Genomic DNA, 19,448 nt, shown 5'->3' on the forward strand with positions numbered 1-19,448 from the left:
ATGGTAGAGTCGGATCCACATGAGTCGCCGCCAAGTTGAACAAACGACAGGCAAAATTGAATGGCGAATATGTCTGGTATTCCCGTTGGTATGCATTAATCCGGATTAGCGACGAATTTCGCAGCGTTCTTGATCCATCGTTCAAGGTTATCCTATCACGTAGTGACTATTTGCACCGTGTGCAGCGAGCCTTTTCCAAGTCTTTAACCATTTCTAGAAACTGAATCTGTTCCAAAGTTGACCAAAGTGACTATTTGCACACTGAAGAACTTGGTACCAGAAACTGTATTTATTTCACGGAAACCGAAAATTGTCAATTTTAGTAACTTATATTATTGAAACATTTTCATATTACATATATTTCGGTAAGAAAATTGTTAAGAAAAAGCCATAAATGAAAAAAAATAATAATTCGGCCAGCCAACTGAAAAGGCTGCAAGAAAATTTACAACGATTGGAAAGAAAATACAAGTGAATCAGCTTGCAAGTATCTTTCAATTTCAATCGATAAATAGTTCAAGAAATAGTTAACGTTACGAAAATGTTTCGAAAAAGATTGATGCCTCCTATTACAAAATCTACCCAGTACATCAGAAAAAGGAGTGACATTTTCTTCTACAAAATGTAACAATGAAGAGTGTTACTCCTTCTATACAAGGAGTGATATTTCATTTTACAAAATTCTTCGAAAGACAATATTAACGAAGTGAGTGAAGCTTACTTTTAGTGTGCAAACAGTCTCTTCATAATACTTTGGCTATTTGCACCGAGAAACTGTATTATAAAGAGACTATTTGCACCGTGTGCAAATAGCCAAAGTATTATAAAGTGACTATTCGCACATTGTGCAAATAGCATCAACCTACTTCATTTGATCAAAAATTTTCATAGATTGATTTCAGAAATCTTTTACTTCATTTATTTTGAACATGCTTTTTGCTATATCAGACCTCTTTAGTCAGAGCTTATCGTTTATTATTACTATTGTTGTCGTTAATAGGTGACAGCCGTCTAAAACAGGTTGAATAAAAACTTTTGCAATTTCATTGAAAAAATGATTTTTAATCCATTTTAAGATTGTCTCCATTCCGTCAATAATTCTATTACTTCTTGTACCATATCGGCAAAATACAACATCCATTCAATCACTTCATAAACCTTAAATTATTCCCCAACAACCGCACCACGGAATCTTTCCTCCCTTTTTACCGAACGACACCCGTCTCGTTGGAATATTTAAACTCGTCGACGATTCCCTGGATGATTCTAAACTGTTACTGTACCGTTCCGACATCGATGTTCCGAACTCATAGGCACTGTCATGACCCAACAAACTACCACCGTCCGAGTGACGTCGACCTTTTTTCATTTTGACCGAATCTTGGCTCATTTTTCGATGATTGTGCTTCGGTGGCTTAATTGATGAGTTCATGATACCGGGAATGTTAATTCCATTCATTCCATTGAGGAATATTGGAACATCGTCGAGGTGATGATCGGCGTGGCTAGCTCGACGATTTAATTTGGTGCTGTGTTTCAGTTTACTGGAATTTTCTGCGATAGCGCTGCCGTTCAGATTTAACGAAATGCGACGCGATTTACGTCTAGTTTCGGGTGGTTTTAATGGCTTTTGTTGTGGCACCTAAACTAAGGAAAGTTTCGTTTAGTTTTCCATTGAGTGGAAATATATTTCTTTAAAAAACATTATTTACTTCAGCATTCTGTTCCGACGAACTGCTATGGCTATCGTTTCGTTTTAGTACCAGTGGAGGCTTCTCTACCACGATTTTCGGAGCTTCCTGTGGAATATTATTCTTCTTATTGAACAATCGCCGTCGAATCAAAGCGAAACCATTTTCCTTGGCTTCAGGAGGTTCCAACGACGGCGATGCTTTGTCTGGTCTCGTTAGGTCCTCTTCGAAGCCAGTGTACGGCAATGTTGGCGGAAGTAAAATCATCGGATTTGGCAGCGTTGGTGGTGGAGAGTCTTGAGTCGTGGAAGCAAGTGGTGTAATTTTTGGCTGATCGCCTTCAAACGACAACATTAAATTCATTTCGGAACGGAACGCTTTGTTCTGCAGCAGATTTGATTTGGGCTTTGGAATCGAATCGTTGGATGTGGGCAGGCGATTTAGCGATAAATGTGAATGATATTGTTGGTTCTGCTTTTGCATCTGTTGAATGTCAGACGAAAGTAGCTCGATATCCTGAAGCAGGTCTTCCAGATTTCCTCCTCTCTGGAACAACAAAAATTGGCGTAAGAGAAGATTCACAAACTCTAAAACGACTCGAGATATTACCTGAAAAACTCCTGGACTGCAGGCTCCATTCGATTTGGATGCCTTTTGTACCTGTGCGTAAATTGGTTCGGCTTTGATGGTCCCTTCTTCGTGTGCCATTGTCGATGGAATTACATTACTAACGCACAAGTCAGCCGGACCGACTCGATTTTGAACTTTGATCGCAGACTTAAGAAAATTGAATGGGTTGAACCCACTTTTGGAATGACGTTGTACGTCTGGCGTATGCAAACCATTCACCGATATTACTGTTTCGCCGGTGGTTGGAGTGGATGTGCTGCGTTGTATTTCGCCTGATGAATCTGCAAATAGGGAAACCGTACATTGTGATGCGTGTTGTCAAGTCAAGTACAGGATCTCTGGGACTGGAATTAGAGTTAAGCAGCCAATTTTATCAAAACTTTAGCTTTAACCATTTAGACGTGAATTAGTTTCAACTGTTTTCAGCTCGTACACTCATACAAACAAGGGATAAAGAAGTTACACACAGGTAGTGTGGTAGTGATAAATCGTATAAAGACGTATGAGCAGATTTGTTTATATGAGTGGACCAGCTGAAAAACTGCTGAACGAAATTGATGTCGCACTGACTATCACAGGCTATCATCTGTTATCGACAACGACAGCAAGAATAAACGACAAGCTCTGACTGATGAGGTCTTATATAGCAAAAATCATGTTCAAAACAAAAGAAGTAAAAGATTTCTGAAATCAATCTTCGAAAAAATGAAGTAATAGTTTGAATAGTAAAACTGTTAATATGCTTGCCGTCTGTGACAGGTTAATGGTTCCCAACAATTTGTGAATATTAGCTGCATCGAACAATCGAACTTACACCATCCGATGATGGGATGGGATTCCGATCAATCGTCTGTGAAATATATTTAGGCCAGCTTAAGGCGTTTTACATCTGTAATGTCTACATTGCGTGTAAGGCGCCTTAACCTGACCTTAAATAATCTCAATAATTGTGAGGTATCTTCAAGGTGGTTCCAGTGATGCACGAGAAGTGTCAGTCCCAGGTAAAACATTTTTCCAATTCGCCTCAAAATTTTATCGAAAAATGATTTAGGAAAATTACGTGAAACTGTTGTGAAAATTTTGGAAAATTCTGGAAAAATTAGTAAAATCTTTTCCTAAAAATAGTTCCATTTCGTGATTAGATTCACAGATTGCCCGTCTTCATATCTCCGTGAGCTTTTTTATGTGTGCCTAGAGGTGGTCGAAAACCGAAAACATGCATTTTTGCATTTTTCTTAACCTGTTACAGACGGCTGTCATCTGTTATCGACAGTAATGAGAAATGACAAGCTCTGACTGAAGAGGTCTTATATAGCAAAAAGCGTCTTCAAAACAAATGAAGTAAAAGATTTCTGAAATCAATCTATAGAAAATCTTCGATCAAATGAAGTAATAGATGCAGTTACTATGCTTGCCGTCTCTGACATTTGAAAGGTAATTTTGTCCTTTCGGTGCAAATAGGGTCTTGCTGAGTTTAAAATTCATCCACACTGAGTTACGAGGGGTTAAAAGTATGGGGAAAGATACGAATATTTCGGCGAAATTTGTATGGTTGCCCTGGAGCGGAAGAGTTACAGAAAGACCAAAAAACTGCTTCTCCTGATTGCTACTGGTCTTAGGTTTCTAATGACACCGAAAATGCATGTTAAATGACACGATGATTATACCTATGAAGCATAAATGTGAGGCGAACATCCTCTACTCGAGGATCTACGAACATCAAGAAGATCACTATATAAAATGCAACCAGGTAGCTCAATCGGTAGAGCATAGGACTCAGACCCAAGAGGTCCCGGGTTCGACTCCCGGTGCAAAAATGCTTGCCTGGTTTTATTCTAATCACTTGGTGATTAAGCACTCGCTATTAGTTATCTAATGGCTGTACGACCGTAACAAAGTCGCAAATTTCAAAGAAATCCAATATTCGATTTCTTCGCAACAATCACGCCATATTGACACAATGTCAATGACACAATTCACAATATACAACAGACTGAAGGGTAAGCGCCATCTATGATCGACTAGTCGCTCATTGGGAAAATGCATGAGTCATTAGTGATGGTTGTGGTCTTCGCATACCACTCGTGGCTTAGAGAATTCACAACGTATGGGACGTTTACACGGTCGATTTGTGAGAGCTATCTGAGTCCGAAGAGATATGATGAAAAATCACAATTCATATGATCAAGTGACTTGTGCAATAGCACAACAGGCCCACTAGAGGCTTAGGTGCTGGGCTAACCCCCTTCCCATCCAATACAATCCAATCCAATCCATATAAAATGCATATTTTCGGTTTTCGACCACCTTTCACTCGGCACACAAGCATCAAGGAATTTTCAAAAAAAAAAGAAAATTTGGCTTCAGGGGACCCTATCATAAAAAAAAATCGCTGGAAAATGTGTCCGATTGCGGTTGGTATGTACTCAAAAGAACCACTCTGTTAGTCTGAAAGTGCTATGCCAAAAATCCACGAGTTTTTTCCGAGTAATTTTCTTAGTAACTCAAGAGAATAAAATTATTAGAATCGATCGATCGATCGATCGTATAATGTCTCTTTCATCATCGGTGTGTTTGTTTACACAGCTATGCTTATAACTCAATTTTTTATTGACTTCGATTCTTTTTTACGTTAGCATAAACACTCATGCATGTGAAATGATTTAGTAAAAAAACTGAAATTCATTTTTTAACATTTGCCATGATCAAGGTTGATGGGATTTATTTATCGTGAAAATAGTTTCAAAATCTCCTATTCTCATAACGAATACACGAACCTACCTAAATTCGGTCCAATTTCATCATATCGAAGATTTTCGAAATGGGCCAGCGACGGAATATTCGATTGAAATTCGGCCATCGGCGTTTCATTGCCATGGCTTTGACCGGTGCTGCTGGACAATGTTTCATCACAGTTGGGTGTATTCTCCTCGGAAACAATCGATAAATGATCAAAGTTTACGTGAAGATTTTCGCGAGATTTCTGAGCATTTTGATGATTGTCAGCTGTCTCTTTATCCGAAAAATCCTCTTCTTCGTTGCTAGTATCACATGAGTTGCTATCCTGCAATTGAATCGATTTTACTGAAAAATGAAAATGATGTGCTCATTGCGTCGCTGTATTATATACATCACTGTAGTATTCCTTATCGTCGCCATCAGGTCTGGTGGTTGACGGTGGTGTGGTGAGATCTTTACTACGATTTCCGCCTAATAATTTGTCCAGCTTATCATATTCATCGCGCAGACACCAAATTTCCCGACGTAGTTGGTCGTTTTCTCTGCGCAATTTTCTGATATCCGATTGGCCTCGGTCAACTTCCGCATTTATGTTTATCGTGCGCAGTCGAAGTTCTTCATTCTCATAGAGCATACCACGGGACGACTTTCGATCCAATCTTGAACAAGAAAATTTAAATTTCGATTAGGATTTTCGAACTGACCCGTAAATTAGAATTAAAAAATTGGCGCAGCCCAACCCTGTTTCGCGTTAATAGGCATCTTAACTAACGACGTTGTGTTTTTTTATCAATCTACTCGTCTATAAACTAAATAGTGACCAATAATCTGACCAAATACCGTAGCACTCTCGGTAAGCTACCTCAAAGGGTTAGTGGGAAATGACGCTTCAGTGAACTTCTGAGCTTTAGCATTCAAATATTATAATTTTACTAGGCCACGGGGGACTCATAGTGGAATAATATCCAATGGAGAATGTCTGGTTCGTTGAGAATACCCGAACTACTGACCATATCAATCTCAACATTATTAGATATTTGCATCACTTGGTGAAGGTATACAAATACAGACGGTATATTTTTGGTAATTTCGCTAGTTGTTGACGGTGACAAGCGAAATTGCCTAAAATCAACGCACTTCAAGCATGAGTGGTACTCTAAATAGGGTACTGAAACTGGACAGTGTATCGAAGAAATTTTAGAACTGTAAAAAAATTTGGGCAATTTTTTCATAGAAAATAGTACTCTTTTTGACAGCTGTCTTTAATAGCAATTTTGCTTGAAGTGCGTTGCTAAAATCAATCGTCCACAACGTATGCGTATACAACTTTTCATGTGTCGGGGCCGAAAATGAGGGAGTTTCGAGATTTTTCTCGGGTTTTCGACCCCTTACATGAAAATTTTTTTGAGTATCTGTTTTGGACGATTGATTTTAGGCACTTTCGCATGTAGCCCTCACTTCGTTCGCTCACACAAATAACTATTTCTTGCTGGGGGCCTAAATTACGAGAAAAATTCCGAAATTAATGCCCAAGGCATTAAAAAAAATCCACAACGCAGGCGCGAAAATAGTCATTTTTTCCCTCAGCAGAAACTCCAGCAGCCTTTGTTGCGAAAAACGTTGTGTTGACCTCGGCAAAAAAGTAGGAAATTTCATTTTCTTGGGTGTCTTGTGGCCCTCGCTACGCTCTAAACAAAATTTCTAACTTTTCTTCCCTAGGTCAACAAATAACTATAGACACCTTACAAAAGGTGTGTTTTCCCTCCTTGGACTTCTTGCAAGTACTACGAACATCGTTTATTTGCTCTCCAAAAAAACAATCCTTTCGAATAACGTTCGGCGCTTGATTTCGAGTGTTTTCGTATCATTAAGCTTGTAAACATAAACAGCTTTTTGATACAAAAAGCGAGCCAGTGAGTGAATGAGTGTTTTGTGTCTAATAAATGAACCAATGACTCCAAGTGTTACATACCAACGAACAAAATCTATCGTTTTCCTAACACTACTAATTTCTCAAAGACAGACTCATCGTCTCTAGAACATTGTTTATACATTTTAAAATCCTTCGTTTGTGTAGAGTTGAGACGACGAATGTTTGAATTCTAAATTTTAAAGATTTTTTTTTCTTCAAATTTTTATGTGCATTTTGTTTATAATAATGATTCAAAATACACGACGTTCCGATAGAGGATTAGAATAAATAAACACACGGAGAAAAAAAAACGCTGCGGGGAACAAAAATAAATCGACGAGAAATACTTATCGAACGACGCGAGAGAATATCTGAGATTCGGAATTGATTTCTTTTTGTAGTCTCATTTTCTGTTTATTTTTATTTTTCGTTGATTATATTGTTTCTCAGTATACACAAACAACATAGAAATTTTATTCGAGAAAATATCAATTTTTCTTTTAGCCCGAAGTTGACCTTTTATGAACGAAAGAAACACAAATTTGTGTATACTGCAGATGAATTTTGAGAAGCTTCGATATAGTGAACAAAACATTCCATACTATCGTATACAGTGTAGTGAACATTTCAAATCCATTACAGCTGATCCACTCCTCATACGAACAACTATGGTTTTACGTCTTTAAACGGTTTTACCATTACCACGCGCATGCGTTTGCATTATTCACCCAATAAACAAGCATCAGCACATTTGTTTGTATGAGTAGATCAGCTGAAAAATATGCATCACTTATTTAAAAGTCGCCGACTGTATTCAAATATTGCAAACATTTTTCCTTTATTGATAAAAAAGAAGTCTTTGTTTAAGTGCCTAATATCAGTCAAAAAAAACCTTAAAGGGTAAAGGTGACGCAAGTCCTTTATCTTACTTACAAAGTAACTGATATCGCAGAGGGTGACAAAAAGTTTTATCAACTAAAAATTGAGTCAAAATATTTGTGAAAGAAAATTTTACAACAAGAAATTTGCGTCACAAGTGGCAGATGATTCGGTTTACTTCCGTTTGAATTCTTTCAGTACATTTTTCAACCATTTTCCTAACAATACGTTCCTCAACATCTGCCACTTGTGACGCAAATTTCTTGTTGTAAAATGTTCTTTCACAAATTTTTTGAGTCAATTTTTTGTTGATAAAACTTTTGCGTACGACGCACAATGCGTCACCTTCTGCGATATCAGTTATTTTGTAAGTAAGATAAAGGAATTGCGTCACATTTACCCTTTAAGCGTTTTTTGAGTGATATCACCACTTTTGTAAGTATGTCATTTCGACAACATCAAAAAACCCTATCGAACTTAAAAAATGCTAGAAAAATCAGTCTGAATCCCAATATCTAGAAACCAATCTTGGTGTACCTCACTTATATTGAAAATAACCCAAATCCATCAAAAAACCTTATGGAAGTTAAAAAATTCTAGAGAAATCAGTCTGAATTCCAAAATTTAGGAACCAACCTTGGAACACCTCACTGATGTCGAATATAACCCAAATCATTCTAAAAATCCGATGGAAGTTAGGTAGTGCCAGAGGAATCATCTGTCATCCCAAAATTTAGGAACCAACCTTGGAACACCTCACTAATGTCGAATATAACCCAAATCCATCAAAAAATCCGATGGAAGTTAGGAAATGCTAGAGGAATCATCTGTAATCCCAAAATTTAGGAACCAACTTTGGAACACCTCACTAATGTCGAAAATAACCCAAATCCATCAAAAAATCCGATGGAAGTTAGGTACTGCCAGAGGAATCATCTGTCATCCCAAAATTTGGGAACCGACCTAGTGGAAGTTAATACTTAATGACCCAACAATTTCCAACAACAATACATTCCAAAACAACACACACCATTCACCACATCACCATCCATATCATGCAACAAAATATACAACTCACACGCACACATACAAATTGTCTTTTGTATGGCATTTGTATGGAGACTTTGGGGAGTTCCAGCTCCCAAGATATGAGTTTTTTCCAACTTTTGAAAATTACATTCTTATTTTGGGCCTATAACCAAAATTTCAGGAAAATCTACAGAAACCTTTAGGAGTTGCTGGATTCACTTTTCCATAGGAACTAACTAACTAACGTAGGCGATTTGTATTATCTGAAAATTCGAGATTTTGCTTATTTTCATACAAACATCAATATTTCGAAGTTCAATATCTCGGCCAATTTTGAAGCTGCAGTAACGTGTGACAGCTCGTTGAGCTCGTATGGATTCCCAGATTCCAGATATCCTAGTCTGGGGGTCGTTGGAGTTAAAGGGGAGAAGTCAAAAAATTGCTGTAAATATGCTCCGCCGTCCTCAAAATTTTTTTTAAAAACATTTTTGGTAGTGGACTTGCGTCACGCCCGCTTACTAACGTGCGGGCATGATTGTTCATGACGAGTACACGATAGTGTACGATGATTTTATTCAGTCAACCTGACAACGACGGTCAGTAGTTTGGTCTCTCACCTCCTGTCAATGGGTTCATAGATCTCGAAAACGTTCGAGGTAATTTTTTAAGGATGGTAATAATCGAACGTTATTAGTTTTTGGTTGAGCGTTAAAAATAATTCAATTTACCAATATATTCATGTAATTGGTACCAATGTGATGAATATAACGGTAGAGAGAATTAAAATATTTGTAAAAGGAAAAATTCCAGTGGTCGTCCCACAAAGAATAATGGTCGAATATAATTTCCCATTTTTTAACCTTTGAAAGTACTTGTTCGTCGAACGTTTCTGTTTTGTACATATTACACAGAGCTTGTCATTATTTTTGTCGTCGTTATCGATAACAGATGAACACTCCGTCTAATACGCAGTGCTCAAAAAAAAAGTCTGTAACTCAACGTATAATAGATATGTATACAACGTTTTTCGCAATAAAGGCAACATAAAGTCCTACCATTCGTTCGTCACTTGTTGCGAAAACTTAATTTATGTGAGAAATTGTGACTACTGCGTCGAGTAGGCCCATCACTTCAAGCAAACATGATCAAAGTCGACAGCTGCCAAACAGAGTACTATTTCAGGGGCGGATCCAGCTTTTGCTCTGACCCAGGTGGATAGAAGAGAAACAGTTTCTGACCCAGGCGGCTTTTGTTTTAATTTTTTTTTCTAGTTGGTCATCCAATTACCATAAACTTTTTTTGTCGATCGATATTGTAAATACCTTTCATTTGACGTATCACTTACAAGCGTAGCGTTTACATTTATGGAGATACCTTCAAAAAAACCTTAGACACTTATTGGACCCCAGCTCAGGTTTTAAGATACCGCTTCTGAGTAGATGCAGGGAAATGGAAATTCGTGGGGCACGATTTTGTCTAGTTGTTTTCCCCTCGCATCTGATACATGTGCGTGCATGTTATTTAAACGGACTTTTAATTGCTGAATACTTAGCTTAGTAAACATTATACCTACCTATAGCGGTTGACAATGACGCGTTATGAAATGTCTAGACGTTAATCGAACTACAAACAATTCAATCGTATGAGTAAATAATGTTTCTACACATTTTTAACGGAAACACGAGAAGGTTTCCAAGAGCACATCATTAATTTGTTCTATTCGGCATTGCCTTGCTGTAGCAAATCAATTTTGCGTAACTCAATAATCATTCACAGTCGGCAAGCATATCAGAGGTTTTACGACCATCGGATCTATTACTTCATTATTGATCTAATCATTTACATCATTTCTTTGAACATACTTTTTGCTATGTAAAGGACCGCATATTGCAGATCTTGTAACGCGTGTGAAGGAGACGCGGGAGGTAAAACGAGGGGAACCGCAACTGGCCAAAATGGTGGTAATTCAATTACTAATTGCTATTGCAGTCGATTCATAGTAATTCCATAAATTTCTCGTATTTACATCAATTACAATTATTTACCGGAACCGGATACTACGGCAATTCTATTGAGAGTAATGAATTACCCGAGTCAAGAGATGCAAATAGTTGTCACGTGCGACATAAGTTTTCTTATCGACCTGGACCTGTTTTCTTTATTGAGGTCAAGCCCCAAATTCCATTTCACTTTTAATAGTGCACGAATGATAAATATTTGACTTTGGTGTCTGATTTTTATATACTCGAGTGAGAGTGTTACAGATGGCAGCAAGTATGTACAGTTAAAAGATATAAAAATTTACGCACCCTATTACTGCGGTCGCTTAATTTCATATTTTACGATACGGAGATACATATCTACCTACCTCCAACGTAGATTCTACGATATACTCTTTTAACTTGACCCAAATAAAAAAAACGCGTCCAACCGAATGGATGCCAAAAAAGTGAAATTCGAATAAATGCTGCATTTATTTCATTCTATTTAAGTTTACGTGTTCTATGCTAATATGTTGCAGATTGCGTTCTCGTTAGTGTTGGGTAACAGCCGTATTTACGTAACTTAGAAATATGGATTTCTCTTCGGTCGTGTGTGGGGTAAGCATAAGCATCTCGAAAATTAAGGGATGAGAATACAGATCCGTTTCACTCTTAATATACAAAAAGTAAATGTTGATCGGAGGCGAAGCCGAGGTCAATAATTACACAAAAACGAGACTTTTCATCTTTTTATATCGAGTTATGTAATGGATTTTATAACATACGCGCGGTGTTCGGATGTCAAAATTACTTAACTAGAAGAATAATTCAAAAATTACACTTCAGTTCTATGTTGTTGTCTCGTTTTCGCTTATGTGATAAAATAGAGTACAAATTTGTCACTATCAGTTTCGGCGAGCCTCGACTTCTTACTGACAAGTGTGTAATATAATATTACATGCTGAGGGTGTCGAAAGTAGTGCTTGAAACATGAAAAGTACGGTACACGTATTTTTTCATGCTTCTGGGCCGAAAATGAGGGCAATTTTTCGTATTTTCTCGGGTTTCCGGCCCTCTGCATGAAAACTTACATGTGCACCTGTTTCGGACGGTTGATTTAAGGCACTTTCGCTTGTAAGCCTCACTTCATTCGGCCTACAATCCGCGAAATTGCCTAAAATCAATTGTCCAAAACAGGTACACAAATAACCAATAAATCACTGGCGTGAATAACAGTTATTTATGCTTTTTTGTCACTTGATGTGTGGTGTGGACTTTTCACATTTGACACTTATCACGTCGTATCAATGCTTTTTGTTTTATTTTGGTTTCTGAGTGTGGTTTTCAAGGGTCGGGAACGCGTTTTCGGCTGTAGCTTAGCTGTATTGAAACCTACAGAGGCGTGCGACCCATCAAATGAAAGGTATTCGTAACACGATTCGAACAAAAAAATAATTTAAAAAATCGGGGCAGATTCGTTTGAGCTAGAGTGATTAGAGTGACCAAATTTTGAGCTACTCGAGCGTAGGATGAAAGGACTAATATTTTTGCGATTATGAGAGATAGAGAGTTACTTTCTTCGGCAAAGTCTCAGAGTTTTACGAGTAGAACAGAGGAGCATATGTGAAAAATGTCGAAAGTTGGAAATTATGTTTTTAGAGGTATTTCTTGAATGGTGGCAGATAGAGAGTTACTTTCTTCGGCAAAGTCTCAGAGTTTTACGAGTAGAAAAGAAGGGCATTTGTGAAAAATGTCGAAAGTTGGAAATGGGTGGGTCAATTGGGGTTTTAGAGATATTTCTTGAATGGTGGCAGATTTTCGTCAAATTTCGAATTTCGTCAAATTTTCGATTTTCGTCAAATTTTCGATTTTCGTCAAATTTTCGATTTTCGTCAAATTTTCGAATTTCGTCAAATTTTCGAATTTCGTCAAATTTCGTCAAATTTTCGAATTTCGTCAAATTTTCAAATTTCGTCAAATTTTCGAATTTTGTCAAATTTTCGAATTTCGTCAAATTTTCAAATTTCGCCAAATTTTCAAATTTCGCCAAATTTCCGAATTTCTGTTATATACTGTTATAAAAAGCAGTGTTCTAAAACTTCTAAAACGACTGATATCCCAACAAAAATCTCTTCGAGAAAAGTGTGACGCAGTCTTTGAAGTACAATTTCTAAAATGAATGATATCGCTAGAGTTGACGCTTTCAGCTTGGTTACGCAAAAATTAAATTTTACACCCAATTTTAGTTCAAACAAGCTGGCTTAGTTTTTCTCATCATCTGCCAAATAATTTTTACCAAAAAAAATTTGACTGGAAACAACCAAAATTTTACCAAAAATCTGCCACTTGGGTATCTATGGGAATGATACATGTTAGAAGAGCCCTAACGAGAAGGCGTAGGCTTAGTATAGCAAAGACGTGACTTTTCTACACGTTTATTATCGACTTGGATGATAGTATCGCCCAGAAGATGATAATAGTGTCCTCAAATTATCAACGGAGACAATGGCATAAACAAACATTTGCTTCATTTTTCTTGTAAATGGAAAAACTTTGAAAAGCCTTGTTTCGTATTTTTTTTGTAAAAGAAAAATTTATTTTGATATCGATCCGAAGATAGTAATATCGTCCTCAAGATGATAATAAGAACTCGAAGTTGAAACTTTTTTGTCAGTGTACAATCATCGAATCTGTAACTTCCAATCATCGAATATTTTCAAGAGATTTATGCAAAATCTTCTACTTCATTTGTTAAAACAAAAGTTTTGCTATATAAGACTACATTAGACATGGAGCATCATTTACTGTTGTCGTCGTTATATATAACAGATGAATAGCCGTCCATATAATCGTCTTCCGCGGAAAATGTTAGACTGATATGCATCCATCAGACTCTTGAGCATTAGTTTGTTGTAAAGTTCAAGTATTAGTCTGAATTTTGTTAACCCAGGCAAAGCCGAGAACAATTATTATACGAAAACGATGTTTTCGATATTTCTCCCAAGTATAATTGTACATGCTAAGGTCGTCGTCGTGCATAAAATTTAAATGCAACGAAAACAAATTCTCGGCTCGCAAGCATGTTCAAAAACCCGATACAAAATATTAATTCATTTTTATGCAAAGCGTGGGAGCAATAAAATGGCAAAACAATGTTGATTTTTTTTTGTTGTGTTGGGGAAAAATATGAAAATTTTTAATACTTACTTTCGATTCGGTTTAAAATTAGCATGTCGTCGCCTTTCTCGCAACATTTTTGTAATTAACATTTATTCCACAAATATTTTCCGATCTTATTTTTCTTCTTCTTCTTCTTCTTCACTTCTTCTCTTTTATTTTTTTGAAATTTACACCAATTTCACGATATGATAATGTGTTCTTTCGGTTTAGTGATGCTTTTAAAATGAATGTTTCCGCTAATATAGCCACCATATGTTGTGCGATGGATATTGTTTCGAAATATCCAATTAGAAAATAAAAACGAAAATTGAAAGTTTTCAAAGGAAAAGTGTAAAAGTTGCTCTAATAATTCTCTAATCTACCGTTACCAGTAAATGCACTTAACGAACTGTTTAAGAACACATTTTCAATTTAGATATTTTATGCATATTTATATGTTCCACAACCATAAATTATATCACCTAATTTTAAGAAATCGTAAAACCAGAACACATTTACCAATTTCCAAAGAAAATTTTCTTTTTTATTCCGTAAAAATTTTTTCTTTTTCTTTTTTTTTGTTTTTACTTCGACCGTTTTGTATGTTTGAAACGAAAAACTAATATACAACACCAGTTAATAGTTCAGTGGGAAAAATCAACATCGTTTTTATTGTCATACCGGATCAAATCCATTCAATTCGTTTGTTTAATTTGCCACAAATCATTTCTCTTGTGTTTATGTTCAATGTCATGAATGTTGATGTTTTCCATTTGGACCGAAATGATAAACACTAATTTAAAGAATTAGATTTTTTTTTTTATATTTTAAAGGAAACAACCACACTAACACACAGCCACGCACACTATCTCACGCACGAACGATTTTCACTTGGCTTTTCCTTGTTTTTATTTTTCCCGATTTTTTTTTTTGTTCTTATTCTCTCTTCTGATGATATTATGCTGCCGTTTGTGTATAGTTTATGTGTCTGCATTTATTTTGTATGTAGAAATGAAATTAAACACACGTCTTTCCGTATTCTCGAGAATATTATTTACAAATTATTGTTGAGTGGAAAACGTAAACTTTATTCGATCGAAGTTCAACAGCCACATTATTCATAGAGCTGTTCGATGCGCCTATAAATAGCCAAAAAAAATTATGGATTCGCTGAATGATTTGCCGCTTTTTTATTATTTTATTAAATCGATAAATCAAAAGTTATGATTCGATTAAAATTCGCCATTCAATGTAAAGATTCATCGGAATCGACGAACCTTTTGTTCGGAGTCAATGCAATGCGAACAGGTCAAAAATGTTCGTTGTAATTGATAGTCATTTGTGTACCTGTTTTGGACGATTGATTTTAGGCAATTTCGAGGATTGTAGGCCGGACAAAGTGAGGTCTACAAGCGAAAGTGCCTTAAATCAACCGTCCCAAACAGGTACACATGTGAATTTTCATGCAAAGGACAGAAAACCCCAGAAAATTTGAAAAATTGCCCTCATTTTCGGCCGCGCAGCATGAAAAAACATTTCATTCAACTGTGGCAGTTATAAAATATCACAGAAGAAGCAACTGGATTGGTAATTATTTATTTTACATTGCAATTTTTGTAGGTTTTCAAGGAAAACACATGTTGTAACTCAAAATATTTCCAACGAGGAAGTATGGTATGGAATGCGCTTCAATAACAATTAAATTTCTTATTAAGTTTTGTTTGCATGAGTGGATCAGCTGAAGATAAATGTGTCGCTCATTTCAAAGTCGCCGACTGTTAAATGATAAAATATCATTGAATTAGGAGGTGCGGAATGGCGATGAACAATTATTTTTTGTTCCATCATAATATGTTTAGCGCCATAGATTATACTCAAGAGGTGACATGGTGGCGCTGATGCTAATCGGCACCCAAAAAATACATGGACGCCCAGACATGTTTAAAAATGATAGTGCCATCATGCCATTTCTCGACTGTAACTCTATGTTTAGCATATGGCATCTGTTTCTTCCAAAATGAAGTTTCAATTTAAATTCCATAAGTTCCTGTGTTCCCCCTACATGGCATTTATGTTGGAACACATCTTGAAAATGAATTTCAAATCACCTCATTCGACCTAATTCAAGGGTGAATAAAGTCTTAGTAGATGGCCATTTTAGCACATTGCGCCTAATTTTTGTCGAGTCTTACTACTGTACTGTTAATGTGTTATCGACAACAACAACGAAAATAAGCGACGATCTCTGGCTATTGTGATCTTGTTTTACCTGTTACAGGCGGCAAGCATATGACCAGAATTAATATCGGGTCTATTAATTTCATTGATCGTATTTTTAATCTTGTACTTCAATTTTTTCAACATGCATTTTACTATATAAATGACTAATATTATCCAGAGCTTGCTATTATTTTTGCCATCGCTATCGATATCAGATGAATTGATAACCAAAATTCAATTTTAAAGGAGTGGAAGTAGGATCTTAAGAAGCAGTACATGAAACAGTTGGTTAGAGAATACGAACGAATAAAATCAACAAGGCTAAGATAGGCCGGAGAATGATAAATTTGGGGAAGTACGGTCGAAGATTATGAAGAGCGTAGGTCGTTAATATAGTCAGTCAAAAAATCCATCGGATTAGAAAAGGTGACAAGTAAGCAGGGACAATTTTTTAGAAAAGGTTTTCCTATGTTTTCTGAAGTTTTCACATTTTTCCGAAATTTTCCCTAATTTTATTTGTGGGAAAATTGTTGGAAATAAGGGAAAAGTTTTGAGTTTTGAGTTTTTCAGCTGATCCACACGAACAATAAAAACGTTTGTATGTCTTTATGCAGTTTCACCACTACCACGCGAGCGTGTAGCAGCTTCAACCTTATAAACTAGTATAAACAGTTTTGATTTGTTTTATTTTGTTTATTGTTTATTGATTGTATTGCTGAATGACAGCTGAAGCAAATTCAAGCTGAAATTTCACTGCCAATGACTGTAATATGGAAAATTGTTGCAAACTTTGAGAAAATATGGAAAATAAGTGAAACGTTTTCCAAAAATAATTGCTGCAAATAGGTAGGTAAAAATGGATAAAAGGACAAATCTGTTGAAATGCAACAGGAATTTATAAATAAAGTAATAAGACACTTTCAGTAAGTAGAATATATTTCCATTTTGAAGATCGACCGTAATTAAAAGTCGATGAGTCCAGTCCCAATGAACCCCATTCATTCGAATGAATTAAATGTAACGACAAAAATCGTCCCGATGCTGTGGTATAATTGATTCAAATCATTTTTTTTCTCAACTAAATTCGATATATTGATCTCAACTAAACATATTGCACTATTGCAGTCTCGTAGCCGTTCAGTCTGTATCAGCAACTTCGTCTTTTAATTTCGTCTTAAAATCAATATATCGACTTGTCATCACATTTTAATTCATTTTGAAAGAGTTGATTTATTCATTTATGAATTCCACGATTTTTCTCGTCAAAGCATCGAACAGCTCCATACACCAAATTGCATTTCGTAATTTGCACAAAGATTTCTCTCTCCGTGTTCTTAATGTGAAAATTTAATTACGGGAATCTACCGAGTACCTACACTTCGACGTAACGAGGAAATGCGGATATAATATCCACCACAAAACCAACATACTAAACGGTTTGTCTTCAATTCAACAATTATTTTTTTGTTGTTTTTGTTGTTCCTCCTTCACTTTGTGTGAGATGTAGCGCGATTTTTTTACAACTCACAATTTTTTTTGTATTTAAATGAAAATATATAACAAAAACGAAAATAACTCCCGACAATATAATAACAGTTTTTCTGCCGTTTTTTTATTTTTCTTTTTAAAGAATTTTCACCAGATTGAAAGTGAAAATCCCTGAAAACTGTTGTCGCTTAGTTTAACAGAACAAAATAATAATAAAAACCGAAACACAAAAGAAACTGATTTCTCTATTCATTTTAAATGTGTCAACACTTCAATGCTAATTTTCACATTTACAAATTTGTCTATTGTTTCTCCACACAGAAAAAAAAAATTAAAAAATCTTTCAACAATAGACTGTCCATAATAACAACGAACAACACACCAAACTGAAAAGTGTGTGCTCGATTTCCGTAACGATTTATGAATATGTTCACACTCGCGTGATCGAGATGAATTCCATGCAAATAGAAAATTTAAAAAGAAAATTTTTCGTATAGAACGTTCATACTCTCACTGTCTCCGATGTGCTACTAGATAAAATGTGAGATTTTCCCCGAATATGTTTCAAAGCGAACGTAAAAAGTAGGATGAATGGTGTGGGAAACGAAGAGAGCCGTTATACACTATACACAAATTTTCTTGGGAGTATTGAAGAGGTTAAAATTTACATACATGTGACCTGGTCGGAATAAATTTCTTTTTTAACGATATCTTGCTTCACTAGTTTGATGTTTCGGTTTTGTTACAAGTGTAATTTATGATCTGTTTTATTTTGCTGACGTGATGTGCCAACTCAACAATGGTTCTATTAATAAAAGAAGTAAAAACATAAACTGGTGAGTGATTGGCTCAGTCCACATGTAGATCGATGGGTCATCAATAAGCGAGAAAATCTACATATTTTGGGAACTAACCGAACTCCATTCTCTTTGGTCCTTTATGTTTTATGAATTGGGGTTTTTCAGTGTTTCGGTTCAGAGATACAGAGATTCTTACATCCTTGATGACACAACACATTTTCATATGACAATGTGAGAAAATATGAATTCAATGTTTTTGGGTGTCTATGTCTATCGTGTCTTCGATTTTCGTTCTACAAAGACTGTATGGGAATCGTGGAAAGCAAGTCTATTTGCTATCAATATCAACAACAATAACACACGGTGTAATCTGGCTTTTGTACTTGAGGCCATGCTGAAACGAGTGAAATAATAGTAGGGTAAGAAAAGAACGTTAGCTACGAGAGCAGTGATTTTTGTGACTAGAGAAGCTCATAACTGCCCTCTCTAACCTATGTACATTGCGTACTGCCTTAGAGAACTTTATTTTGACGAATGTAGCGTTAGCAGCTCGAGCCGAAGGGGGCAACGACAGAAGTCAAAACCTTGTTCTTTTTAACCTGTTACAGACGGCTGTCATCTGTTGTCGACAACGACAGCAATAATAAACGACAAGCTATACTTAATGATGTCTTATATAGCAAAAAATATGTTCAAAACAAATGAAGTAAAAGATTTCTGAAATCAATATCTTAAAATTTTCCATCAAATGAAGTAATAGATCAGATAGTAAAACTGTTAAAATGCTTGTCATCTGTAACAGGTTAATGAAAATTAATTTCCTTGGTGATTTAATTACCGTCTGAGTTCTGAGTTACCAGCATCTTTCAGTCAACATATAGAACAATTCCGAATCTAAGCTTTTCCAAGGCAATATGTT

At 36.0% G+C, this 19,448-nt stretch overlaps 1 protein-coding gene and 1 long non-coding RNA gene across 3 annotated transcripts; one reads left to right on the top strand and one right to left on the bottom strand.

Moving 5' to 3' along the window:
* Positions 1 to 613: 613 nt before the first annotated feature.
* Positions 614 to 9,720, top strand: LOC119072625. The gene is made up of 3 exons (XR_005086890.1): positions 614 to 624; positions 4,543 to 4,550; positions 9,550 to 9,720. It is a non-coding gene; the product is annotated as an uncharacterized LOC119072625 (long non-coding RNA).
* LOC119072579 lies at positions 1,057 to 18,266 on the bottom strand. 2 transcript variants are annotated; one of them, XM_037177829.1, is made up of 7 exons: positions 17,620 to 18,266; positions 14,070 to 15,009; positions 5,452 to 5,719; positions 5,103 to 5,385; positions 2,301 to 2,602; positions 1,713 to 2,237; positions 1,057 to 1,642 (listed from the first exon to the last, which is right to left on the bottom strand). In XM_037177829.1, the coding sequence occupies exons 2-7, from the start codon at positions 14,129 to 14,131 to the stop codon at positions 1,160 to 1,162; spliced, it is 1,923 nt and encodes a 640-aa protein (XP_037033724.1). In that variant the 5' UTR covers positions 14,132 to 15,009; positions 17,620 to 18,266; the 3' UTR covers positions 1,057 to 1,159. The 2 variants fall into 2 exon arrangements, with proteins under 2 accessions (XP_037033724.1, XP_037033723.1); XM_037177828.1 differs by lacking the exon at positions 17,620 to 18,266 and having other exon boundaries at positions 14,070 to 15,365.
* Between the last annotated feature and the right edge of the window lie 1,182 nt (positions 18,267 to 19,448).

Source organism: Bradysia coprophila (assembly GCF_014529535.1).
Source record: "Bradysia coprophila strain Holo2 chromosome IV unlocalized genomic scaffold, BU_Bcop_v1 contig_84, whole genome shotgun sequence".
NCBI classification, from domain to species: Eukaryota; Metazoa; Arthropoda; class Insecta; order Diptera; family Sciaridae; genus Bradysia; species Bradysia coprophila.

Coding starts and splice junctions, on each gene's coding strand:
- LOC119072579 (XM_037177829.1), bottom strand. CDS start 14,131: ATGTTAATTACAAAAATGTTGCGAGAAAGGCGACGACATGCTAATTTT. Junction 2,603..5,102: donor TGAAATTGGACCGAATTTAG/GTAGGTTCGTGT, acceptor CCCTATTTGCAG/ATTCATCAGGCGAAATACAA. Junction 1,643..1,712: donor CGTCGGAACAGAATGCTGAA/GTAAATAATGTT, acceptor TCCTTAGTTTAG/GTGCCACAACAAAAGCCATT.